The sequence below is a fragment of the Amblyomma maculatum genome, chromosome 3 (genome assembly GCF_055883805.1).
Source record: "Amblyomma maculatum isolate TAMU_Amacu chromosome 3, ASM5588380v1, whole genome shotgun sequence".
Lineage (NCBI taxonomy): Eukaryota > Metazoa > Arthropoda > Arachnida > Ixodida > Ixodidae > Amblyomma > Amblyomma maculatum.
The window spans coordinates 192,125,257-192,151,879 of record NC_139346.1 but is presented as its reverse complement, the minus strand read 5'-3'; the positions used below and the strand labels follow the sequence as shown (position 1 = coordinate 192,151,879).

General features: G+C 42.3%; 2 protein-coding genes across 3 annotated transcripts in view; both read right to left on the bottom strand.

The window, feature by feature from the left end:
* LOC146197297 (ubiquitin carboxyl-terminal hydrolase 5-like) overlaps window positions 1-14,124 on the bottom strand; it is a 41,840-nt gene extending 27,716 nt beyond the window's left edge. The window contains exons 1-8 of one of the 2 annotated variants that reach the window (XM_084599115.1): window positions 13,862-14,124; window positions 13,236-13,361; window positions 13,105-13,159; window positions 12,740-12,861; window positions 12,531-12,637; window positions 7,939-8,174; window positions 4,463-4,557; window positions 1,090-1,283 (exon numbers count right to left, since the gene is read on the bottom strand). In XM_084599115.1, the coding sequence (XP_084455241.1) occupies window positions 1,090-1,283; window positions 4,463-4,557; window positions 7,939-8,174; window positions 12,531-12,637; window positions 12,740-12,861; window positions 13,105-13,159; window positions 13,236-13,361; window positions 13,862-13,969 (1,043 nt within the window). In that variant the 5' untranslated portion in view covers window positions 13,970-14,124. The remainder of the gene's footprint in view (window positions 1-1,089; window positions 1,284-4,462; window positions 4,558-7,938; window positions 8,175-12,530; window positions 12,638-12,739; window positions 12,862-13,104; window positions 13,160-13,235; window positions 13,362-13,861) is intronic. The other variant, XM_084599116.1, reaches the window with a different exon arrangement.
* A 2,734-nt stretch (window positions 14,125-16,858) lies between these two features.
* LOC146197296 (ubiquitin carboxyl-terminal hydrolase 5-like) overlaps window positions 16,859-26,623 on the bottom strand; it is a 32,761-nt gene continuing 22,996 nt past the window's right edge. The window contains exons 10-17 of the mRNA XM_084597160.1: window positions 26,436-26,558; window positions 24,764-24,917; window positions 23,251-23,387; window positions 23,066-23,184; window positions 21,198-21,286; window positions 20,978-21,091; window positions 19,152-19,232; window positions 16,859-18,078 (exon numbers count right to left, since the gene is read on the bottom strand). Coding sequence (XP_084453286.1) covers window positions 17,819-18,078; window positions 19,152-19,232; window positions 20,978-21,091; window positions 21,198-21,286; window positions 23,066-23,184; window positions 23,251-23,387; window positions 24,764-24,917; window positions 26,436-26,558 — 1,077 coding nt within the window. The 3' untranslated portion in view covers window positions 16,859-17,818. The remainder of the gene's footprint in view (window positions 18,079-19,151; window positions 19,233-20,977; window positions 21,092-21,197; window positions 21,287-23,065; window positions 23,185-23,250; window positions 23,388-24,763; window positions 24,918-26,435; window positions 26,559-26,623) is intronic.

The following is a 26,623-nucleotide window of genomic DNA, read 5'->3' as shown; positions in this document are numbered from 1 at the left end:
TTACAACGCAGTACATGACAATAATTTGTTTTATCAGTGTTAATACAATAGACCCTCAATAATTGGATTTTCAAGGGGCCAGAAATTCTGTTCCAATTATCAAATTGCCATGAAAAAAAGTGCTGAAAATCATTTCCATCGCAATAATTTTATCTGACGAACACCTGCATGATATTGTCTGCATCAACAACCCCAGTGACAATGATGGTTTTTCCTGATTTCACCAAGTGCTCTGCTTTGCTCACACCGTCGCGAATGTTCGAGATTGCTCCAAAATGTTGGTCTCTGCAACCCTTTTTGCAATGCGAAATAGTAGCAGTGGGGACTTTTCACAAAACTGCCCCGTTGCTTTTTGAGGATGCTTCACCGTACGGACTGAGCAAGTAGTAAAGTACTGTGGCGAAGCACACTGTGTGGTGAAACTGTGGTAAATGGCGCACGGTTCCAGTTTACCGAAAACAGCATGTGGATCTGTGGATATATGCATAGGCGTTAAGACAGCGTGATTCCATCCCAAAATAAAAATAAAACAATGGTGACACAAGCATTATTATTTGGACAAAATGATTATTCCATTCGTATTCGCTCTGAATATATAATCCACCTTTCCCACATGCATACTCTTTTTTGCATTCCATGGGACATAAATAAAATCTAAAAACCTTATAAAATCATCAGATCGGAGAAATATTAAAACAACCGCTCTGCAGAAAATCGGGCCAGAACTGAGCCGACACTAATAATGCCTTCCTGCAGAAAAAAAGGTTAATACCACAGTGCTCAAGAGAGATCTAACTACTTCAACACGCACATATAAGCAGATGCAACCCTGCTGCAAACGTCTACAGTCAGCCATTTCAGAATTTCGTAACATGTTCAAAACAACTAATGTTCACTTTTTCTGCTAGGCCCTTGCTGGGTCCTAAAACTGCAACCAATAAAGCAATAAATGGATGAGACTCATATTGCCAATGACCTTTGCTCTATAGTCACACTCAATCAATGAAGAGATACGCTCAACCCAACAGTAGCTTATGAAGCAGCCACAGGAATAGAGCAGGCCATTGATAACAATCAAAAATTGCTTACTTGCGCTGAAACTCCGGGATGCTCATCATGACCTGAACGACGGAGTTCAAGTAGCACGAATTGCCAAGGTTGGCCAGGCCTGTGTAGCCAGGGCCAAACAACGGTGTCAGCTGGCTGCCTGCTTCCTGGATCAGTGCCCACTCGCCCGTCCTTTGGTTCAGGTCAATCTCAAGCTCCAGCATAGTTTTGTCGGTCTGCATTTCCACCAACCCCAAGTCCCGGCTCACAAAGCTGGTTCAGCCCACACATCCTTCACCACATTCCCCAATTTTCACGCCACTCATGCAACAGTTTTCTCTGCTCCACCACTGTGGCTACTAGGGCGCTCGAGGCGAAATGCGAGGTGCCCGTGTACTGTATGAGGTCTGTGCACATTGAAGAGCCACAGGTGGTGAAAATTATCCAGAAGCCTCCACTGTGGCATCACCATAGCCTGAGTTGCTTTGAGACAAACAGCATAAACTTAAAAAGCCTTTCCTCACAAAAACACTCTTGCTAAAAATCACTGACCCTGAATCCTTCCTTGCTGCCTTTCGCAAGTGCACATAAGCTCAGTCTTTATACTCTTAATCCCAAAAGTTTCAAACCCATACTTGCACTCCCCGAGAGGAAAAATATGAGTCCAAATAAAAGTCAACGCATACACCTCCACCAGGCCACTGCGCTTTTTATCTGGTTTTCTATGGTGTGATACTATGGCACGCGTGTCATGCGTGATGACGTAATCACAAGGCCTGTATTCATAGGCACATAAGGGTTAAAGGAGTTAAAACGGTGCCTCACGCCTCACAGTGCCTTCCATGCTTGCGCGTGGTCCAAATGATTAGCAGAAGATGGAACTTCCAATGGTCCCATAGATTCAAATTCAAGCACCATACGATCATGCATGCTCCAGACATTGCCTGAAGTTTGTTGTTCCTTCACCTACCCCTACACTCGTCTAGAAAGTGACAGCCAGCTAGAGCAAGCTGGGTAAACAGAGCACAATTTGAATTTTCATAAGCAGGACAGATTTCAATATGACATATGGAGCTTTATAGGCCCACTTGGGAATGGGCACCGGCATGGGGCACATATGCCCTTGTTTCAGCCAAACTATCTAATATCCTCGAAACCGGTTATCGATAAGTATGGAACTTCTTTAACAGCAAATAGAACACTGAAAGGCCAACTACAAAGAAAGAGTGATAAAAATGCTAACTTCCAACTGTTTATTCTGTGCAATGTCAGTGCGCGAGAACCCCAGTTGGTCGAAATTTCCGGAGCCCTCCACTACGGCATCTCTCATAGCCTGAGTCACTTTGGGACGCTAAGACCCTTAAACCGAAACAAAATGTTCATCCTCATCATACCATGCCGCATGTACCTCCGTTAAAAAGAAAACAGGACTGTGGCCTGACGCAAAGATCACATTAGAGATAATCAAGTTGGTTAAGAATGCTCATGCAGAAGGGTGGTGTGTAACAATGTAAGCATGCAATCATTTACACTGACCAAAACAAAGCTGAGGTTTTTCGGTGCTTGGTGAGAAGGACCCTGTTTCTATCACCTTGCAACATTTGTGCCGACTGCTTTCCTTTCTTTCTCCTGCTGGAGCTTTGTTTTGTACATATGCTTGGCATCTTTAGCAGAATGAACAGTTCGAAGTCAGCGTTCTATTCACTCTGTCCCTGTTGCTATCCCTTCCATTCTCTATTCTCACTGCTACACAAGTTACAATGAACCAACTAGCCCAACAAGCAACTATTCTTATACACATACAGGTCATCAACCCTATAACTTCACATGGCAATTTTTGTAACAAAAGAAAGTAAACTAACACGCACCAATATAAGGCATTTTCTTTCTTTTCTTTTTTTTTTTTTGCGAGTCGAACTGCCATGTATTCCTGTCACCTATTTACATTCTATGTGTTTAAATGCAGACATTATCTCAACAAGCCATCAGCCAATAAAAGCTACTGTGTCACATTTCTCTACTTCCTTTGCACACGCTGCACTTTTCAAGACAGCCCTTTCCCTACCAGCTTTTTCCTGTTCCAAGCAAAGGCAGCCATTCCAACAATAGAGACATCCTTCACATGCAAAATCCCTCTTTTGTCAACACTCAGTGGCATTGCAAATGTCAAAATGCCTGCACAAGCCACCAACTATGTCACCACCTCCTTACTGCTTCATTCAGCAGGCCACAGCAACATGACAGTGCCACCTCTAGAACTACAGTTAAACCTGGTTTTAACGAAAATGTAAAATGTCCACAATTTTTTGTTAAATTCAAGTTTTCGGTATATATGCAGTTTTTGCTTGAAGACCCAAAAGGGCAATGTAGAATGAAACAAAAATTAAGAATGAATTGTAAGGAAAACCACTTTTAAAATAAATATTTATTCAAGATTCCAGCAGCGATGAAGCATTTCGCGGTCGCACTAATAGCGCGGCGCGACGGCGGCAACAGCCTACCCCTCCCCCGCGGCTCGTGCGACATGTCTACGAGAAAGTGGTGAAAGGGGGTAGAGGAGGAATCAGTCTGGGGGAGAACAAATGTGTTCGCGCTGCCGCTGAGCAAACAGCTGCCTGCGTCTTCAAGCATGCTCCCGCTTGCCCATCACCGTTGGCTTCCGACTGTGCATCACCAGCACTCTGCTGTTCCCACTACCGACACGCGGAGGCCCGTGAGCAGCCACATAGCAGAAACAGATGCACACTGCATGCCCAGTGTCTTTCTTTTCTTCGTTCTGTTATTTTGCTGCTTTTAAGCATGAACTACCGTAGTGCCACGTTACAAAAGCAGCGGAGAGTGCAGACTCTGCCACATAGATGCATTGTCGGCGTTAAAGCACGGCGATTTGTATCAACTGCGTTCGCTCGTTGCTGTAGACGTTCCTCTCACTTCAGTTCGTGCTTTATCATCCTGAAACTTGCGGGGTTATGCCAAATTTTCAGTAATTCAGCAATTGCTAAGAGACAATCGGCACCGCGAGTTTGTTATATCAAGGTCAACCGCCGCGACATGTTCGTTACATGGAGTTTTCAAATACACACACTTCAATGGGGGCGGCGTTGGAGAATTGAAAAACTTCATAATAGTATTGAGAAATTCGCTACATGGAGGTTTATTACATAGAGGCTTAACTGCAGTAGAAAATTTTATCATGTCCACCCCACACAACTTAGCCACAATTTATTAAACCGGTTCACCCAAATATTGAGGCAATCCTTTTTGTGAGGAGCAGTGATGCAGAATAAGAAGTGCTACACAGCGCTGCATACCTTCACATGAAATTTCAGAAGTTAGTTCAACAAAACACTCGCCTTACTGCAAAAAAAATAATAAATTTATGAAGAAAACCATGACCAAAAAACAGGCTACTGACCTTCCGCATCCTCGCAATCTCTATTCCAAAGTGCTCAAGATGCTTGGTAAGATTGCTGTCCACAACCATGTCATCCTCATCATACGAGTAGACATCTGAAAAGAGAACAGGCAGCGTAGAGCTCATTTCGAGAAGTTCAGACATCACATCTTTTCCAATCGCTCATTTTCTTACCATACTGTTCAAGGCATTAGTAAACACAAAGAGTCACATAAAATTTGTCAATGCCACATAAACATTTAACACTGGGAGTTTTCTCCTACATTACGGTTTTGATTCTAACAGCTGATTGATGGCTGCGACGCGGCATAACAGTATATTTTAGCTGCTGTTTAGTTCATTCTCATTACAGTGGCATTACTAAATACGGTACATTTACTGTAATACAAAAAGTTCTTGTCAGTTTTTTCGAGGCCATTCGATAATTTGAACATCGGATAATTCGAACTTTTTTCCCTATCCCGTAAAGTTCAAATTAACAAGCTTTTACTACTGAGAAACGTTCATCCTGACACCCTGTTCCAGAGATTATTTGCTCCTCACAAGCTCACTCAGCATCATGCAGCTAATAGACAACTTTAGCAGACCGTGTGCTGTGGTGCAGTACGCATTATACGAGTACCAGTGCGAACGCGCTTGATTGGTCTCAACGCATGCCGGCTCGCCTTGAGGGTGCCACATGACACTAGTTGCCTGTCAGCTAAGCACATGCCCACTGCGCCGGGAACAACCAGTGTGGGAGCACTGCGCTGATGGGAAGGATCCCGGTAATGCAAACTGCAACACAATAATAAGGTCTGCTAAAGACATCTGATAACAAAATTAGCTGGGGTTTAGCTTGTGGTTAAACTTGGAGTTACGCGAGAACAATCTGCATGGCTATGCTTAGGTTCGGCTTGAAAGTTTAGACATGGCTTTTGCACGTAGTAGTTTACTCTATGGTTTCAGCTTTATTTATGCTATAGGGGAATCACTTCACATAAGAACACCCTTTGCCTCTCGTTGCTAACCATTCTCATTCGGGTGCAGAACACTTCTAATGGTACGACATCGTCTCTACGTCAAACTCCGGGGCACACCGCCGTCACAACATTCGAATGAACCTTCTGTCCTAGCAACTTGCTGTTGTTGTTCGCCTCTACCAACTACTGAGCTATCTGTCTTCTTCTCCTCCTCCTCCTCTTTCTTCGCTGCTTGGACAGGCACGGCGAAATGGCGAGACTATGACCAATGTAGCTCTCGCTACAAGAGCAGGCCATTTTGATACCTTCAGTCTGAACACAGTCCTCCACAAAGCCCAAGTTGCATTCCTCAGAGTAAATGTGCAAAAAAGGAATCTCAAAAAAAAAAAATCTATGTTCCTGAAAACAAGAACAAGTGACTGCAACTGCTTTGAGAAGTTAAACCTCACTAATACGTTTCTTAAAAAGTGTGGCAGAAAAAAATATTATTCGGTAAAACATATCTGAACTCTCCGACTATGAAAAATTAACTGCCGAGTGAGGTACAAAGGCATTTAGAAATTAGACTTTCTCCACATAAAAGTGTAGCTTAGCACTGCATCCAGTATGCACAACTCCTTTTTAGCTCTCACAAAATTCTGCCTGTACTTGTGTTGTCCTAAGTGCGGAAGAGATTTAGTAACAAATCAGGTTCGTAGAAGGCAATAACGAGCCGGGATCACTTTCTTGGTTGTTTCTGGATGCTTCGCCCCTTTACATCAGTGAAATGCAGAGGGGCCACTGCAATGGATTACAGTCGCTGCCTTCTTGCTCATGCCGCATCCCCCAGACCCGATCCTCTCGAACGGAAGTGAATAGTTGTAACAGTTTTTAATTGGTCCACCCCTATGCACCTAAGACATTGCAAAGAAGCCACTGCGTTTCTCCTCATAAGTCATGTTTCCGCGGGAACAGGCGCCTCATATGTTGGCTTTCTCTAATGCTTCGCTCCTTGCAGAGCTAGGTACTGCAGGAAAGCAACTGTGGCAGGCGAGTGCTGCTGATCAGTTTTTCTAGTTGCGAGAACTCGCTATCACATGTATTATATGACAACAATTTGTAAAAATTTCGAATGTAGTAGCCAAGAAATCATGTTATAGTTAAACCTGGTTATAACGAACTTGTAAAATGTCTGCGATTTTTCATTACATCCAGTTTTTCGTTATATGCAGTTTCCGCACGAAGGCCCCAAAAACAGTGCATAGTGAAAACCAGATTAAGAATTCCTTGTAAGGGAAACTATAGAAGCGGAAGTGTTTTGCGATCACGCTGAAAGAGAGCACGGCGCGACTGCAGCAGCAGCCTCTACCTCCGCCACGGCTCGCACGACGAGTCTACGAGGAAGTGGGGAAAGAAGGTGGAGGAGCAATGGATGCACACTGCTCGCCCCCTGTCTTTTGTAGCAAAAGCAACAGTTCGTTATGCTTCGCGCATTTTACAGCGCCTGGAAAGGAGTGGCGGTGCACATGTCATGTGTCAACACCGGTTTTTGCCACATATGCGCCAGGTGTTGCGCCGCTGGCTGCGCTTGCTACAGAGGAGATAGAGGAGGGTAGCGGCATTCCAGCAGATGCACGCGCCGGCGCGGAAAGGAGAAGGGTAGTTTCCGCACTCCGCATGTGCGGACAGCATCTGCCGGCCTCGCACGGTCACGGCATAAAAGTGGATTCTGCCTAAAATGCCTATGAACTTTGATGCGTTCAACAGAATGCTGGTTGTGTTCGATGCAAGGCTCGGTCGCCCACAGCCAAAGCTTTCGCTCCACGTTCAGCTCAGCAGCGTTGAACCCCTGTAACTTTTTTTTTCTTTGTTCAGTTATTTTTCACTGCTTTTTGAGCATGAACTACAGTAGTGCCGCGTTACGACAGCGAAAGAAGCGGAGATTGCTGCATTTTCCCCAGCGCTGAAGTGCGGCGCGTTGTATTAACTGCGGTCGTTCGTTGCTATCGTAGATGTTCCTTTCACGTCAGTTCATGTTTTACTATCCTGAAACTTGTGGGGTTATGCCAAATTTCCAGTAATTTCGAACCAGCTAGGAGACGTCTGCACCGCAAGTTTGTTATATCAAGGTCAACCACCGCGACACGTTTGTTACATGGAGTTTTGAAATACACGCACTTTAATGGGGACGGTGTTAGGGAAATGAAAAACTGTGTAATATCGAGGAATTCGCTATTTGGAGGTTCATTACATCGAGGTTTAACTGTATCCGGGAACGTATTAACCGGAAGAAAATTAGTGTAACTCAATGAGGAGATGTTTTACTGCCCGCGATTTTGACCATATGAAACTCGAAATCCATTGAGCCGGGAACGCATAAACGAGGTTCTACTGTATTATTAATCCCAAAGTGGTAAGACAGCAATTTGAAGCACAACACAATATCTTTAGAGTAGTACACATTTTCAGGCCCGCGACCCCTTTCCATTGGCACACACACCCAGCGTACAATTTTGGCACAGCAGCTAAACTCACCAGCGCCATCTGGCGTGATGGTGCCCAGTTTGACCGCAAGTGGAAAGCGAGTCTTTTCATAGTGCTGCACAGCATGGTTATTGCCACCAGTGCCGTCGTGGTACTTTCGACCACACAGGATGGCGCCATCAGTCAGATTCATCCACAGGTTCTCGGTGAGGTCACACTCCTGGCATTTCCAACCCTCAGGTGGTATCCGCACACCGTTGTCCAACTGCAGCAATGAGTCACTGTGCCTGCAGAACACAATGAGATTTAGCAAAACTAATTTTACTAATTGTATATACTTGTCCCAGCTCGGCAAGCAATATGCCCGAGCACGTACTGTTTGAGTTCACTTCGCGTTAACAAGTCGCTTGTCATTCTTGTTATATTTCTATATGAAAGCACTTGAAAGAATACAGGCGCGTCATTGCGAATTTTCTGACGATTACTGCCATTCGCTTTTAGATATGGGAAACAAAATGTGTTGGTTACTGTGTAAACCTGTAATTAGTGCAGTGCTCCATATTTTTGTAGTGCTTAATTTTTTTTTTGTTTTTTTGCCAAACTTTTGGGCAATGAGGAGTTATTCTTGAATAAGGAATAAAGGCCATTTCATAGGTCCTGGGTGCAAAGTAATGACGGATATGAGGTATGAGATTTGACGAATTCAACATGGTGCTTCAAGTGCGCGGCACATGTATTTAATGGCCTATAACGTATAGCCGGTGCTAGTTAGGAGCCGCATGCCTAAATATTTTGTCTTTTTATTTAACTGCATAAGCTTTACGAAGCATATAATTTGTCGAATGTTATAAGCGCTCCCTTTATCGTATTCCACCAATTTCCAACAGTACACACTCTGAAACGTATCATCGCCCCGATCCAATCCATCGTCACGGCTAATCCCGTGGAGATCCTTTAAACAGGGGGGCACTTAAGCATCGCCTATTAAGATCAGAATGCAATTGCGTTGTCGGACCCCATTCGCATCCCGAATGCAGTAGGTCTACCTTTATTCGGCTTGAACCAGCGAGTTTTCGTGACCTATGAGTGTGTGTGTCTTGCAACACGCAAGTCCTGGGTCCGAATTCCATCCCCACTCACAATGTTGACTCAGTTTTCATTTCCGCTCAATTATCTTCCTTTCGTTACGGAACTTCATTGAAAAATTTAGCGTCAATCTGAACATTTCAAACTTATCCTGAATTTTCCATCAGGATTTTTCGTTCGCGGCCAACGATGACGCCGACGGATTTTCTACGACACGGGATCCTTAGTGACATCACAAAGTCTCGCAAATTCAGACGATGAAGCGATCCTACGACACGGGATCCTTAGTGATATCACATTAAAGTCTAGCAAATCTAGATGATGAAGCGATATACTTATAAGAGAGCGGTGCTGGCACGATTTAACAGCGTGTGGCGCTGAATGTCTCATATATTGGGTCGAGGTGCGTCACCATGAGCTCACACATGAAAAGAGCTTGCAAAGCAAAGGCAGGGTAAATGAAAAAGAAAACAGCGATTATTTTGTTGAAGTAATTGATCAATCGATGCAACATACCCACAATAAAGTGGGGCTCAACATGGCAGCTGGTCATTTAGCGCTTATTTGTAAGGGGCACACGGTGAATGTATGCATTAGTTTCTCCCAGACGGCTGCAGCATCATGAATGTTTTCGGCTCTACACAAAGAGGCACCTTAATTTCAGACCGCCCTAGAAAAATCAACAGCAGCTGAAAAAACACAAATATCGCCGCTGCGAATGTCGGCAATTCTCATAGCGACACATGAACAGCAGGAACTCGTATCCCGGAACGGCTTCTGAAAATGACCGCTAGGTGGCTTTTAGTGATGCCCCTATACCCAGTGCACGGAGCGGGGCGTATAATAAGCTCCAGATTAATTTCATGAAAACTGTGTATGTTCAACGGATATTCTACTGTACGAGGCAGATATAAAAATGTTAGCATATTCTTGTAGATCTCTCTAAATCATCATGCTAACGAAGGCAGAATTTGCAAATTTTGCAAAATTAATACCTTATGTAGGCGAAAGGAAGCCAGGGCAAAGCCCATAATGCTTTTTAAAGTTCGGGACTCTGCTGGCAGTCAGACTATGCTGACTAGTGGCCACACTTCACTTTGCAAATTAGACCGAGTGCAATGTTTTAAAGAGGCTTATGTTTTGTTGAAAACAACCCTAAGGTGCCTTAATTTTACTGCCTCACAACTAGTCAATGTTCTTTAAATGCTTTGAATAAGACTGCAGCTATACTGACGACGGCTGTTACCGGCAAAAAAAAAAAACTGTTGCTGGCATCTACAGATACCACCAGTCTTATTTTAAAGACAGGTTTACAAAACCTCTTTAGCATAGTAGGTATAGTGATAAGGACCAGGTATAAAAAAAAACTTGCGGCTCAGTTAATTAAATACTCATGGCAATAATAAGCCACCATGTGTCTGTTAGGTCAGGGTTGGCAGATGTAGGCTGCCATATGACATTCTCACAACAAAAATTTGTTTTAAAAGGATATTCTACAGACTTTTTCGATAATTTGTTTCTCGTTTTATTCAAAAGCTCTATCCACCAAATTGACGAATATCCGGCTGTGGAGCTGAGAAACATGACAGAACAATTTAAAATGAAAGTTTTCCATACCATATTTTCGTTTTCTCAACATTATAAAGCATCTGCAAAGACGTCTTGTGGACACACCATAGTAGAGTGACTCTAAGCAGCTCTATGAACACGATGACTGCCACATTGTGTTGGTGTCGAAAGGGCAGAGTATGATGCCACCATCCACTAAAACCAGACTTTCCTGATCGATTTAAAATATAAACTCCTGGCTAAACAGCAAGTTCTTCCCTCGATACCACCACAAAGTGGCGAGATCTATCAGAATATACAAATATTTTTGTACTCTCCTTCAGCAGTAGACTGTCCCTTTAATCAATACTGCTGTGTTCTTAAGCACCACTACCAGGAGTTTTTGCAAGGCGTTCTCGAACACAGCAACGAAAATATGGTGGATAAAGACCAGTGGACTTTCATTTAATATGCACTTATAATCTACAGTGGGGAACATCAACAACATTATTTAATAATGCATTGTAGCAAGCAATAAGTAAACCCATATCAGCTTCCAATGTTTTGTAGCAGAGATTTGACACAGAAGTAAGGAAAGTAGTGCCTGAATTTGGAATATATATTTTGAAGCAGAAAAAAAAAATATTCAGCACCTTACAGTAATTAGCTTGCAAAACCATGACTTTGTAGCCACAGACAGAAGTCACGATAACACAAAAGAGTGTGAAACCATTTTGGGACAACAATCAACAGACTTGCATTTTATCCTTTTTTATGTTTGTGGAGCCTCACATAACTGAAACCTCTCTCTTCATCTTCATTCAATATTGCTAGCCAATTCTCTTGCTAGGATTTTTCAGTTTCTTAAACTGCAATGAAATGACTACACATTCATAGACTACCATTCTGCCTACTCTCTACTATGTACGTATTTAACACCCAAATAAAAGTTTCCCATCCACTCAGCATATGATAAGCATCCATAGCGGAACACTGAAGACTATCTTAAGTTAGCCTGTATCAATAGATTACTTTGTCCTAATGACCTAAAGGCTACTTTCATTAAAAAAAAAAAAACTTGAATAAGGCAGAAAGGGTCGAAAAATAAATGAAGTATTTCCCCCACTGGCTGTTTTCGTAAGCAGGCTGCAGAGGTGCCAAGATAGGTTTTCATGTGCGGATTCTTGACGCTAGAATACACAGCCATTCCCTTTCGAATGGTGATCCATTCACTTTCAGGTGGTGATCACAGAGTCCTTGTCATCCTAATGTGATGAGTTTGAGCAGTTCCTTTTTTCTAATCCAGATTTCCCAGTAATATACGCATCTCCTTCAGGCAAACAAATATCAGCATAGCCCCCAAAAAAACCATAGAAGCAATTTTCCCTAAAATCTGAAATTATATGCAGTTATCCCCACCATTGTTTAACAAAATATGGATATGACCAAGCTAAGGCAAGTGAGGAAGTGGTACAGAGAAAGTTCACTGGCCAGATACAGGACCTGCGCAAGCCGACTGAGCCCTGCCATGAGGTACGGAGCCTTGAGCAGGGGTAGCATGAGCCTATAGGGAGGAACCCACAGCCCTCATTTGAAAGGGGGCGGATAGGAATGAGTATTCTTTATTCAATGCCATGCAGAAAGCTCAAAGCTGCGGTGCACTCACATACCAAACACACCCTGACCACTAATCCTCTTCAGAGCAGCCATTGCACGAATCTGTTCTGCCATGCCGATTCATGCAGATAATGACACCAGCATTACAATGAACAGCTGGGACGTGGACTCTAAAACACAATGAGTGATATATCAACATCCATGACTAATATAATAAACCCGATACTTTCCTGCAACATTCATATCATGCAGAAGGTTTGTAGTCCTAGTTCCTGACAAGGAATAAATTTTAAAAATGGACTAGAACCGTAAGTAAAAGATCATGCATTTATAGGTGCTCTTATGCAGCATGTGACAGTAATCAAAACGAGGTACCAAGAAACAATGCTCACTTGGTAACTGCCCTCTTCTCTCCATCCCATGTTCCGGCCAGAGCTTCTAGCTCATTGACGACACTAGCCGAATCAGCAGCAAGAACAGCTGCAACAGATAGTTGCACCTGAGAAGAAAATAATGCATAGCAGCAGGTTATGTGTATGTCCACAAAACACATGCCTTGCAGCGGTAACATGAAACGGGGAAGACAAAAAATGTGGCATACCGCTTCAGGAAGCTCTGTGCTTGGCAGAGGGAGTGAGTCAAAGCTCGGAAGTATGACAAGAGAATTGTGGTGTTCATACTCATACTTCTTTCCCTGGTCCAATTCAAAGCCTCCTTCCAAACCTACAAACAAGAGTTGGACTATTGATAACACACTCAGGAAAAATTAAATTGCAACAAACCCCCACAAAGGTTATTTTGTGGAGGCCAGTCAAGGCTTATTAATCAATCAGAAAATTAGGTCAGTTAGTGAAAAGACAAGTGAATGCATCAGAAAAAGGCTTGTTTGCACAATACATGTTGGAGAGGATTTTGCGAACTGCAAAACACACATGAACAGTCATTCAAACAACGTTGGCTGCTCACCGATGGCAAGTTTTGTAGGCGCAGCTCTCTTAGCGGCAGGCTTGTCATCTATAATCTGCGAAAAGCGCAAAGGGCGCCGAGTGAGTTAGTGATGCGATAGTTACCGCAACATCTTAACTATCGGTACACACCTCCTTCTTCACTGTTCTCAAGTGAAGGTACACAGCGTTCCCAGTCTTCGCATATCGCTTTTCAACGTGCTTCCTTGAAAACCCAAGAAAGGTATTGAGGCACACGTACAGCCCATTCTCCGATTCCTGGAATGAATGGCAATGTTACAGCGACCGCACGTCAAAGATTATTAGTCGCGACGTTTCCAAGAGCACAAAATATTACCCTGGTACACACCTAGCTCTCAGGGGATGACTGGCACATCTTCACAACTTGTTCTATTGCTAGTATGTATGTATTGCAAATGACCCTGATGATCATTCACATCGAAGAAAGAAATAAGCAGCTAATGTTACGCCCAACCGAACTAATAGAACACAAGAAACGCATGCCGCGCCATTTCCATTTCTATTCAAATATTGCAAAGCATGCTTTTCAGAAAAATACAAAACCAAGGGCGTACCTTGTTAATCCTAAAGTGATATTTATGATATAAGAAAGAGCACGCTACTGAACAAATTAACACCTGCAATTGAAGCTTGTTATGGTGCGTCCGCACAACCGACGGCCGCTTATTTGGAGACCGTATCGACAATAACAAAAGCATGGCCGCGCCGAGAAGCACCGCGTTTTGCAGGAGACTTACCGGAGTGTCGTATGAGAACACGCATTCATCTTTGTAAATTTTATCCCCCTGTCCAGGAGTACGTATTCTGCCAAGATGCGGTGCGAGCTTCTCCAAGAACGCTGCCATGTTGATTAGAGAGCAAATTCTAAAACGTCGCGTTGCCAGACGAGAGTGCACAAACGTGAAAGCGGCACGAGCGGGCACGAGGTGCCTGTAGGGTCCCTAGTCCCTGGTACAGTGCTCTATGGCTCTATCCCTAGTGTTTCTTCTTGTCATTTCGAAACATGACAGTGTTTGCGGTGTTCGTGCTGGTTACTTCCTCACCCTCTTCCGGACGGCTAACAACATATACTAATCCCAGCAGGTTATATGCTCAAAATAAATGTTTAATGGTTTAAAGGAAATCAATTATGCCAGTATGTTTACTTTTAGGGTAAATTTAAATACGAAGCGTTGTCACTGCTTTTACATTACCTGTTGCGCACATTCACAGCAGAACGTAGAAAAATTAAAACCGTAACTGAAATAAACGACGTCCGTAAAAAACAATCGTTAGAGGTGTTCATACAGCCTTTCATATAAAAGAAACGGAGTTACAGGGACGTTGTAACAGTATCCTAATGCAAGAAATCCATAGAAATAGACTTTGTCAGTATTCAAGTCAAATTTAAAAGCTTTCCGTGAATATTCTTTAAAAAGTGCTCGCGACCACTCAATGACTCAATCACAATCGATTTGGGCAACACATCCCCATGCGCAAACCTCCCCCGTGGTTGATAAACATTTATTGAAAACAGTCAAGGGGCCGAAGGGCCAGATCTAGAGGTCGGCCGAAACTCCTTGGAGCCTAGCTTGGAGTCATCGGGGCTTGCTGGGTGCGCCCATTCATTGGACGATCCCAAGCACATGCTCCCAAGTGGCGCGGGCGAAACGGGGCGTGGTGGGGCGCCTTCGCAAACTGTTTTCAATTTTTTATTGCGAAAGCAATACTACTCTAGGTTTCGAGCCTTCAGTGTAGCGCGGCGGTAGCCACGTCTTACCCACGTGACGCTGTGACGTCACACCCCACGTGACACACGGGTTGGCAGGAGCTGCCAACTGGGGTCTCTCGTTTCATATGGGACGGTTATGTCAGAATGCCTGCTAGGACCCTGGCATTCACATTACTCCTATAGGCCACTAAGGCACGTTCATACGGCTTGGTTAAAGTGGGGCTTTATATGTGGGCTGAGGAAGAAGAAAAGAGAAGAACGACACCACTCGGTCACCCGCAGCTAATGCTTTTTGCTCAATATTTGGTACAGCAGCGTTGAACCCTTGTAATATTTTTTTCTTCTTGTGCGCCTGCGAGCATCATTTTCGATCGCCGATATGATCGGTAGTAATGAAGCTGGCTTAAACCTTTATTTTCGCGTTGCGGAGAGGAGTGATAGGAAAGCATGCTCGTGCACATTTTCTCGTTTTATGAAATAGCTTTTCGTGGGCTCTTCAAATCTGAGCAAGAATTATTCGGCTGGTACTGCACCACATGTATAAACACAGTGTGAATTAATACTTTCACATACTACTAGAGGTTCACCGACTTAACCCAGTGCAAAAAATTCACAGGATATATATTTATGAGACGTAGTTGAAGTATATTCAAGCAGTCTATTGAAATGTTGCATAAATTTGTTTGTTTATTAGGGCTCCTTTCTTAGAAAGGAGTGAGACAAGGCTGCATACTGTCGCCCTGCCTATTTAACCTATATGCAGAGTGCATCATGAGGAAGGCCAGTCTGGACGAGTCTTCAGCTGGAGTGAAGATTGCTGGAAAACGTATCAACAACCTTAGATATGCGGATGATACCACTTTAATGGCAGAAAGTGAAGTGGAACTCAAGAGACTTCTGATGCACGTCTAAGAAGAGAGTGAGAAGTTTGGGCTTAAACTGAACATTAAAAATACAAAGATCATGACGTTTTGCCCTATCAAGTCCTGGAGCATCAAGGGACAAGAAGTGGAAGCTGTGACAAATTTTCTCTTCTTGGGCTCTAAGATTACCCCGGAAGGAGACTGCAGCCATGAAAGTAGGAGACTCCTGCTTCTGGGAAAGAGAGCCATGGCTAGCCTTGACCGCCTAATAAAGAGCAGAGACATTAGTCTGCCAACCAAGATCCGTATAACTCGTGCTATGGTCTTTCCAGTTGTGATGTATGGATGCGAGAGTTGGACTGTGAAGAAGGCTGACCGCCAAAGAATTGGCGCGTTTGAATTGTGGTGCTGGCGGAGACTCTTGAGAGTTCCTTGGACTGCCAGAAGATCAAATCAGTCGATATTGTCAGCCATAAACCCTGACTGCTCATTGGAGGGTCAAATTCTAACGTTAAAGCTCAGCTACTTTGGTCATCTGATGAGAAGAGAGGAGTTGCTGGAGAAAGATTTGATGTTGGGAAAGGTTGAGGGTCGCCGGAGAAGGGGTAGGCAGCGAACGCGATGGTTAGATGGCAGCCTCGAGGTGCTGCAGATGAAGTTATGTGATGTTAGGAAGATAGTGAGAGACCGGAAAGCGTGGCGTGACATGGTCCATAGGGTCACGAAGAGTCGGACACGACTGAATGACTGAACTGAACCGACTTATTAGGGCTATTTTTCAGGATTTTATCACATATCTTCTTTTTGAGGAATCTTCAGTGACTAAGGCTATCTTGTGGTCTCTGAAATAAAGAATTCATATACGCTTTCATTCAATGTTCCTTCACAATTTAATGAAAACCAGATTCACCATGACTACATGGCCTTGGATGTAATATGTTATATATCTCGGACGTCCAGCAGTGGAGGAGTCGATGAAGGCTAAAGGCGCGCATTCAGTCATATGACCTTGTTACAATACCTTGTTACAATCTTTGCCTCATTATCTCAATATTTATGTCAGGTTTTCATGGTATTTTCAAACTTTCTTTAAACAAATTTCAACATAACAGTGGAGATAAGTGCTACTAGGTTACAAGTAGCTCCAGAAAGGGCTGTTGTGTCACACATGCCTACTAGTGGTGTGTTTTTTGTACAATAATGCACTCAATACATTCACTGCGTGAGAAAGAAGGTCTGTTTTATAGTTAAAATTTATTGTGACTAGCAATCACTGTACAGTTCCTTGATCAGAGACAGTAACCAGTAAAAAAATAAGATAGCATATGCATGCGAGTCAATGCCCCAGATGAGTCCAGTACTGTGCTGTTAAGATGGATGCCAAACAAGAAATAGCATATGTACATGCATACTGCAAAAGTATTCAAGAAAACTTCTGTTACTGGATACGTTCACATATACATATAAGTAGCAATGAACAAACTAGCCAAAGACAAAGTAAAGCTGTCATAAAAAGTCTACTCCCTTCTTTTCAACTCGCTAATCGAGTTGTAAATGTGGCAACAATTCAGATTTCAAATGTTTTCATGCTTTATACTCTCTCTTATAGCACATTTATTAGTTTTAGATACACTCAATATACCAAACTTTATTTATTGTCACCATTATTGCAGACCGAAAAGGCTAAAACTGAAAACTTCAGGTAGAGCTTAAGATAGTAAGTGCAACTTTCTGCTGGTTAATTTCACTGTTCCATATTTATATGAGATTACAATAAAGCCCAGTAAGAACTCAAGGCTGACACTTTTTCAATATGAAGTAATCAACTGAAATGTAACTGTTATGCAACAATATAACTTTACATAATAATATATAATACAGTAGTAAATAATAATAATAATAATAATAATAATACAAAACATAAATACAGCATTTCTATGAGGTAAAAATTAAGGCTAGTCAACCGTCAATACAGTATCGGCACTTCCTCACAGTGAAGTATTAACTTAAATAGTGTAGCCACTAGTATGCTAAATGACAATATAATACGTAATATTTCTGTGGTCGAGAGTTCCATATGCGTATTAAATTTAATAATTGCGGCCCCATGCTGATTACTATTAGACAGTGCTACTGGATGACGGCATTGGTTCTGGGCTGTCATCCAATCTAGCTCGTTTAGAAGAAACTTCTGCTGAGGAATCGTCCATTATTCGGCGGTAAAGGTAAAGGTAGCCGAATTCCTTGGGAGGCTGCAGAGAAACTGTCACTTGTTCATTGTTGAACATGGCCCAAGTGTCATCCTTCAGTATATGAGACGTGTAGTGGCCGTGCCTGGCAGAATGGCCCATGTGGCTGACAAATGCCACCAGCTGGTAGGCTGCATGATGTAAGAAGGCCCCATTAGATACTATATATACACTATATTTACACAGTATTGTACCATAAATGAGAATAACATGTGTGGTCTGCATTGCAAGCCCTGCGAGCAGGTAGCAATGTGCATGCCCAGAGTTTGAAGTCAGTATCTCAGTGATGTGATTTATTGCTCATAATAAATAATTGCCAAACAAACGAACAACTACACCAAACAAACAAATAAATAAACATTTAGTTTGGTTTACAGGGTTTAGTACCCCAAAGTGACACGGAGGGCGCCAGAAATTTCAACCACCGGGGGTTTTTAAGATACACTGAAAATGCACAGTACAAGGGCGTCTTGCTTTTTGCCTTTGTCGAAAAGTGGCTGCCATGGCCGAGACTGAACTGGCGTTCATGGGTTCAGCAATTAGGTACCCTATGCACGGAGTGACTGTGGCAGAATAAATAAACAAATAAATGTGCTCCAAAAAGGGTGCAGACATGCTTCTCACAAACACTGACACTCTCGTTAAGAGAGGACCACATTATAGGTGTTTACTGCATTGTCCGACATATGATCTGCGATATTTTTCTCCGAAAGTTTTTGGCAGTGCATCTCAAAGCTATAACAATGAGCCTTCTGGGTGAAAGTTTAGTTCATTTTCCTCTTCTCCTTTTGTACGGTTCATTTTAATTCTTAAGGCCAATACTGCCTCCATTAGGACTCCATAGGAACAAATGCATTTTTTGAAATAGCATATCCTGGTTGCTGTGAACTAAGATGCCACGCCTCCAGAACTTTTCTCTTTTATAAAATATGTGCACACCTTACTGAGATTGTATTATGGCTACTAGCCTCTAAAATTTGACACCGACTTTGACACTGTCCTTTCAGTATGGGTCAGGTAAATCTATATACTGTATTTACTTGCACGTAATTAATGCAGCTTTTTTCACCACAAAAGATTGCGATGTTAACATGCAAGCATGTTCATTATAAGAGGCACTATATATATAAAATAAAAGTCACATTTTGACACCCAAACTCGTGAGTGTGAGTGCTTTTGATGTAGAGTGCTCAAGATGACTCACTCCCAGGCCCGTCTCTTATCACTGGTCCAGTAGGTGTCTCCATTTCAGCCTTACTGATATCAGCCATCTTAGCTCCAGGATCTTGAGGACAACATAGAAAACAGGACGATAAAAAACAACACAGGGGAATTTCAGAGTATACCTGGACTGCCAGACAGCTTTCCATCAAATGAAATGCTGGTCACAAATCTGTTCAGGATGAAGAAAATTTATGAATACCCCTCATCGTCAACTTTGACAGTAAACCTCACTCACGCAGCTTGCACTACTTGATGGGTTGTCGCCTTTCTCAAGACACAAGTTGTGCTGTTTGGTTTTAGAAACAAACTTGGAAGTTTCAATGCCAGTGATAAGATTGTTGAAAGTAGGCTCCTTTTCTGCCTTGATATCACTGAAGGAGGTCTCCACGAAATTCCCACATGAGCCAGCAGGTTTGTTCGTTTCTGTTTTTTTTTTTGCCACGAACTGCTCAATATAGATTAAATAGAGCCTCGTCTTTAGGACGGTTGTGCCTTAGTCCAGAACATTCTTGCAGATTGGAGGCTGAAATTCGATAATCCTTTTGAACTGATCAACCATTCCAGTCAATGTTGATGCCCTGCTCTTCTTCAAGGCGATCATCAGAGGTGCTAAAAGTCGGACCTGAATTCAAGCAAATCACTTTTTAAGACTTCTCATTGACAACTGTCGCTCTTCAAGGTGAATATTTAGCATTATAAAGCATGAAAGTGATAGATAATTTGACCAGACCTCTGACATTCAGTTATGTCACTTTAACCATCCCAGAGAGGGTGGTGGGTTTGAGACCCTCTGAGCCACCAAAGCGGTGAGTCGGACAAAAAAGATGTACTCGTTATGAATGTAATAGAGCGATCATTGTAGAATTATTGTTGCTGGTCATGGGAAATGGAAGCTATTAAGGGAAATAAGGGAAATCGATCATGATGAATGTAACCTAATAAAGCGATCGTTATGAATGTAATAGAGCGATCATTGTAGAATTATTGTTGCTGGTCACAAGAAATGGAAGCTACTAAGGGAAATAAGGGAAATCGATCATGATGAATTTAATAGAGCAATCATTGCAGAATTAGCTAGCAACTAATCTGAAGTTAACTTCCACAACGTTAAATGTATGTATTTAAACAACACTAACAAGGGAAGTCAAAATAAAAGAAAACTTGCACCACATGCTGTCCAGAAACTTGGTCTGCACTTATAGTGGCAATACGTACAGTGGCCTGGTTCATGAGCATGTTTTTCTTTTTCCCCTTCTCCTAAGCCTAGTAAATACTATTATATGGATCAGTTTTCATCTGTGAAAATCATCGCACAATACTTTCACAAAGTAGCGGTTCAAATGCGCGCACGTGGCAATAAGCAGCGAGACGGGAAGAAGGCACCGCCTTCACGACGTTCTGGTGCCCTTAATTGAACATTCCTACAACATCCAGTTTGCTAAAATCATCTGCAGGATATTGCATGGTAGCTTACATGCCATACCCGACTAGCACACCTATAATATGAATTTGTGCATTATTCCACGTCCTTAAAAGAACAGCATTGCGATTAAATCTTCTGGACATCTCTGCACCCCTCACCAATGATGACCAGTGTCTTAGATCCTTAGAATGGTTGGCGGAATGGTTGGCAATCAATATGGTAAATATCATTGTAAATGCTCGTGTAAAACTAAACTAACAGCACCTAGTTAGATCCCAATGCCTCCACTACTATCTGCAGGGAAGGGTAAGAAAAAGATGCAAGGCTACCGTTCGTGGAATTAGGAGATGAGGAATTACGATAAAGTAGAAGCTAGAACTCACCAAAAGGGGGACCTCCGTTTTCCTCTGGTTCTGGCAACAGTTCTTCTCCAGGTCGAAGACCATTGCCTCGCAAGTAGTTCAGATCAAGCTCATCAGGTATCAGCATTTCTACATCTATAACAGATGAAAAAATAATGTATTAGAAAAAGAAAATTGCCCAGCAAAAATATGATCATGATGGGTAATGCTTCCAAACACTATGAACATCTTAGCAACGTACCTAACTTCTGTGGTCTCCAATTATGGTCCAGGAAAAACTTCTTCAGCTGTACCATGAGAAAGTCTGGAAAGGTGCGCAGTCTTGTGGTCCTGTCAAGAACATGTAGATAGAATCGAGCGAGTGTGTGTCTGAGCGTACAGTAAAATTTTCGAGTTTGTACGTAAAAGGACAATAAAAACAACACCAAAGAGTTATTGCTCTAAAAATAATTGACTCCCTAGTCTGTTCTGGCCCTGTCAGCATCTGTACGGCAGTAAAGAATTCATCTGTTGCCATAAAAACTGCATTTAAATACCTTCCGGCCAGTCAGCTGAAACTTGTGACATACTTACTTAAAGGGAGGACAAAAGCATGTGTTGTCTAATTGCCCTACTTTTCATCGATCATCTTTTCTGCTGATGCAGAAATAAGGTGCCTCCACAGATGTATACAGCTTAGAAACAGAATACAAGAAGACAAGAAAAATTCTGCACCTGATACTGCATCCTTTTCTTTTTCTCCATCTGCCAGAGGCATCTTACCACTTCCCTTACTGTAAGCTCAAAATGGCTCCAAGCAACAAACTGCATGTGCAGCAAGACTAAATACTGGCAGCCTGTATGAAGAATTTTACACAACAGCTAAATAAAGCTGCCAGTTCGACCAAATTTTCTACAATTTCTCAGTTCATTTTTTTTCGTGATCTTGGGATCTTCACCTGTCTCAGGAGAAACAAAATTAGTGAAATATGAGTGTGTGTGTTGTGGGGTTTAACATCCCAAAGCGAATCCGGCTGTGAAATATAAAATAGAAAATTTTTAAAATTACCCTTTTTTTTAATTGCAGTTGTCGAAAATGGTAAACAAATTGTGCTTCTCATGATCCCAGAGCACTGCAAATTTCAGCAGTCCCTGTGTCACATTTTTCTGATCAAAAGCTAAAGCAAACAAAGCAGCAAAAGAGGCAAATTGGGGAACAAGCATCAAATTTGATTAACGCGATAGCGTTGAATCTTTCCTGCAGTTAAAGGAAAATCTAGCATCGGCACCAGCGTTGGTGTTGTGAGTGCACAATCCTGATCATGGCACTGGCAGGCGGTAGCTGGCAGCTGACATGGCCGCGCACCGACTGGACATAGGGTTTCCTGACATTATGTTTGGCAGGAGCTGCTAAACTCGGGCCCCTCCTTTCACATTGGAGGGTGATATATGTCAGAATCAGCCTGCCAGCACCCTTGCATTCACACTACCCCTAGCATCGCAGGCAGCCAGGCAGGTTAAAACGGCTTGGTTAAAGCGGGGCTTCATATAACGAGTGGCCGCCTACACTATCATGCCACACCATTAAAGGTGGAGCTTAAAGCTATAATGTCCCCCATAATTTTTTCAGCTTTCATATTCATAGCTCATATGCGTTCATGATTCCCTAGGAAACGGCACTGTTTTTTGCTAATGAATCTCAAGGCAATAACGTTTTCTTCTATGCATACGAGGAATGGTCCTTAAATGTTACATTAAGAAAAGTTTTCATGTAACTATGCAAATATGCATGTTCAATTTTATGAGTATTGGGTGCCTAAGAAATGAAATAATAGCTTTATTGCACAAAGCAAGACTGGCTGAACATGCTGAGAAAGAAAACTTGTGCTTTCTTTTTCTGTACTTAATACCCCGGGGATGACTTCGCACAGGCATAAATGGTAATAGTATGTCATCAACTGTAACAGCGAGCCTAAAATGAAATGCAGTTCTGAAATCTCAGGTTGCATATTAGTGCCGATTGTGGTTGCATTTGCCAAAAAAATAATGTAAAGAGTTTTATCGCACTCCCCTGCACCCCCATTGAGGAAGATGAATTTGTTTGCATCAAAAGAGAAACAGAGCACTCACTTCCTTGCCTCCACTTTCCTGTTCACAGCCGTACTGTGAAAGTCCTTAATCAGCTCAGTGCTGGAAAAGGCATCCAGGCAGGCTGACAAAGGAACTTTGTACTTGACTTTGAGGGCTTCCTTGCTGCACAGGTAATAAGGTGTATCAGAAGCCATTATGCCACAGCTCAAGGCAACAATTTAGACAAGTGTACAATGGCAAATGTTCTGTTTCCTTAAATTTGCGCTCAAAGCACTAATAGCACTCAAATGAGGCAGGACTTGCGTTTTCGCTCCCATCTTCTGAAGACGATGTATAGTGACATAATGTCGGTTCACATCCTCTGTGCAATGACAACACAGAGGAAGAAAGAAAGAAAGCAACAATCAATGCTGCAAATTATAACAGTCAAGCATATTCAACACATATGGAATGATTTATGGTTTAAAACTGTTGGCTATGGACAGCACAAAATTCTTGCCAAAATAAATACAGGTCTTTGCTTAAAAAATAAACATCTTTAGTTTAGAGCCTCATAACGCTCCAAACTTCAAAGTCAGCAAACGGGCTGGCATGTATAATGCAAGAGTATTCACAAGTACAGTTTAATCATTTGCTCGAGATCATGATGATTAGGCCATTCCGCAATACACAAGGTAACCATGAACGACACATGCCATGCAGACCAGTACCCTTTGTCCATGCTATATTTCCTACGCAATTATTCGTAAAGTAGGAGACGAAAGCATTACAAATTCATGAATATATTACCGACTGTTGCCAGAAAAAACACCACCTGCTGTTATTTTCCCCATTTGCGACAACAACAGTGTTATCTTCTGTAGGACATCAATGCATAATGCAATGCAGACTACTGAAGTTTTCTTCAGAAATTTGAATGCTCATATACTATGGCTCTAAGGAAAACACATCGCTTAGGTCTATGGCGTATTTATACCATTGCACAAGCTGTGTGACATTTCCAGATGTTATTTTTAACAATTAGCGCTGCGTAAAACAATCGTGAAGTGGCACTAACGCTACTGATTTGGAACCTTGGAGAAATGAAGTGTAGCTCACCAATCCGACAACATGCATGCATGCACGCAGTTGTCAGCATGAGATATTTGTGTGGCATGACCACAATAAGGTGCATTAAACAAAACAGTGCTAATGTGAATGAGCCGTTAAAACTTATTCCACATCACCTGCTACATGTGCTACATGCCCCATCCCTAGTAATTCCACGTGAATCTAGATTAAAACATCATCATGGTTGCCTTCTCTTGATTCCTATAAAATGTACTATGTACTTTGTCAATTTTATGAAATTTATTATTGCAATGGCTGCCTGACCAACACAAAATTTACATATGGGAAAACCGTTTTGAGCCATGTTTTTTCTACACAATGAAGTACTATAAAAAAACACTCCCCAACCCCCCATCCTCCTCTCAACAAGAACACTGAAGGATTGTTAAATTACTACTCTACGCACAGCAGCTCCAACCTGTTTCCTCAAGATTTACATCTCAGGAGAGCAGAGTCCCACTGGAAAATCAGTGCACATACGGCACCTTGCAGAACTGGGCATCGAATGTCATACGTTTTTCATACGAAGTCAGTTCTCAAACAACTAGGCAGCTCCTATTGCAACACACCCCAAACTGTCAAGAATGAAGCAGCCATGTGTGGACAACACAAAGAGGTGAGGCTCACCTTGATTGATGGCACACTCCAAAGGCACAGGTAGTGCAAGGAGCATGTCAGTGTGGTTCGTGTAGCGCACTTTCCCCGATTCTGTGCACTGGACGCATTCTTCCACTACAAACTTGAAACAGTCTGTTGGATCTGAGCTACCTTTACAGTTTTTCTGCAATGTACATAATGAGCCAGGAATAAGGCAACATGATAATCTTATGCCATTGGAACGACTGCAAGGTGAAACATTATTCCCAACCAAACACCACTGCATTTACATGGCTACTGTACGCAGTCACGATCAGACGGTGAAAATTTATTTCGAAGCGACTCAATTTGAAGAAATTTTGCACAGTTGCTTTTTTAGATATAGCCCCTTTGGTTTTTAAGATAACTGTCAACTTTTTAATGGGCAAGGGGGAGCAAGGGAAAACGAAACCAACCACTATTTATGAGAGTTGATGAAATCTTATTTTTTCAAATTAAACTGGACACTTCGGTGCCTGTGATGATCACCATAAAGAACATTCTAAAACATCAGCCTTGACTAAAATATTTTACCGTCTAACGATTACCAAAGGTCTCTCCCTCTTTTCCCTAGAAGAGGACAGGGACCTTTCTCTCTCTCCACTTTGCCGCTTGTCAACCATGGTTGGTGGAACGTCGCAGCTATCCCTTCTGCGTACCAAGCTTGGATGATGAAAGGTGGCAATGAAACAATTATGCCATCGCATAAAAAGAAGCGCCACAACTAGAAACTAGTAACTAGTATAAGTCTGTCATAAAAGTGATGCTCACAATTACTTTAGGTCAGGGTAAAAATCCGGCAACCATGCTGAAGTGTGCTGTCTGCAATGCTTCCATCTGAGCAATTGGTAGCTTCAAGACAATAGCATGCAGCTCACCACAGCTTGATGGTCACCTTCATCACAGCCCTCAACTCCTTCATTGCATCCAACTGTCTTCAACTCAACACCATGTTCCAAAATTAGAGCCAGCATGCATGGCCAAAGCTACACTAAGTGAAAAGACAATCTGCGCATTAGTAAATAAAATTTACCTTCAATAAAATTGCACAAACCTCCGGAACTCCCCTTGTATTTAATACAGAGCATGATAGTGATAAGCTGTGTAAGAAAGATGCAAGTGTGGTGGCAGTGCTGTGTTTATCAGGATACACTCATGAAGCTATTACAGTCTGCAAAAACTGGACAGTGACAGGGAAACTTTTCCATTCTATTATAAGTAAGTTAGATTAGAGCAAATAAAGTAACCGCAAATTTCGACCACTGACCAAGACCATCACGCACTGCACGTAATAAAGTACTATTTTTACCTTTGTGACGTATTGTAGTTTTGACAACAAACTGCATGTAATTCCTCACTGAGAGATAGCCTTCAATATAGTCAACACTGCACTGCTGCCATGTTTGTTTTGCAATCCAGCACAATCTTTTTCAGAAGGACAAGCATCGACTGATTTCGGTAATAAATACCATTAAATGATTTAGTCAAGGTGATTTTTTTCATTTACTAATATTTGATTTGACTCCCGGAGGCCTTATTTCTCTCCATAAGTACCAAATGCTATCATGTATATGATTCAAAAAGTTTAACATCAGCATGACGGAGAACTTCAGCATGAACTAGGCAAAAAAAACATAATATGGTTACTGAAAATGCACCTCACCTCCACAAGGTCCAGCAAATACAAAAGGAACTCTGGAGCATCCTGCTGCTGTAATGGCAAGTAATCTGAATTGTTTTTGCCAATGAGAGCATTGAACATGAGTGGCCTGATACTGCATCTCGCCTGCAAAAAGCAGAGTATCAATCTTTTTTGCCCTGTACATTCATACACTCTGAAACTGCGTACAA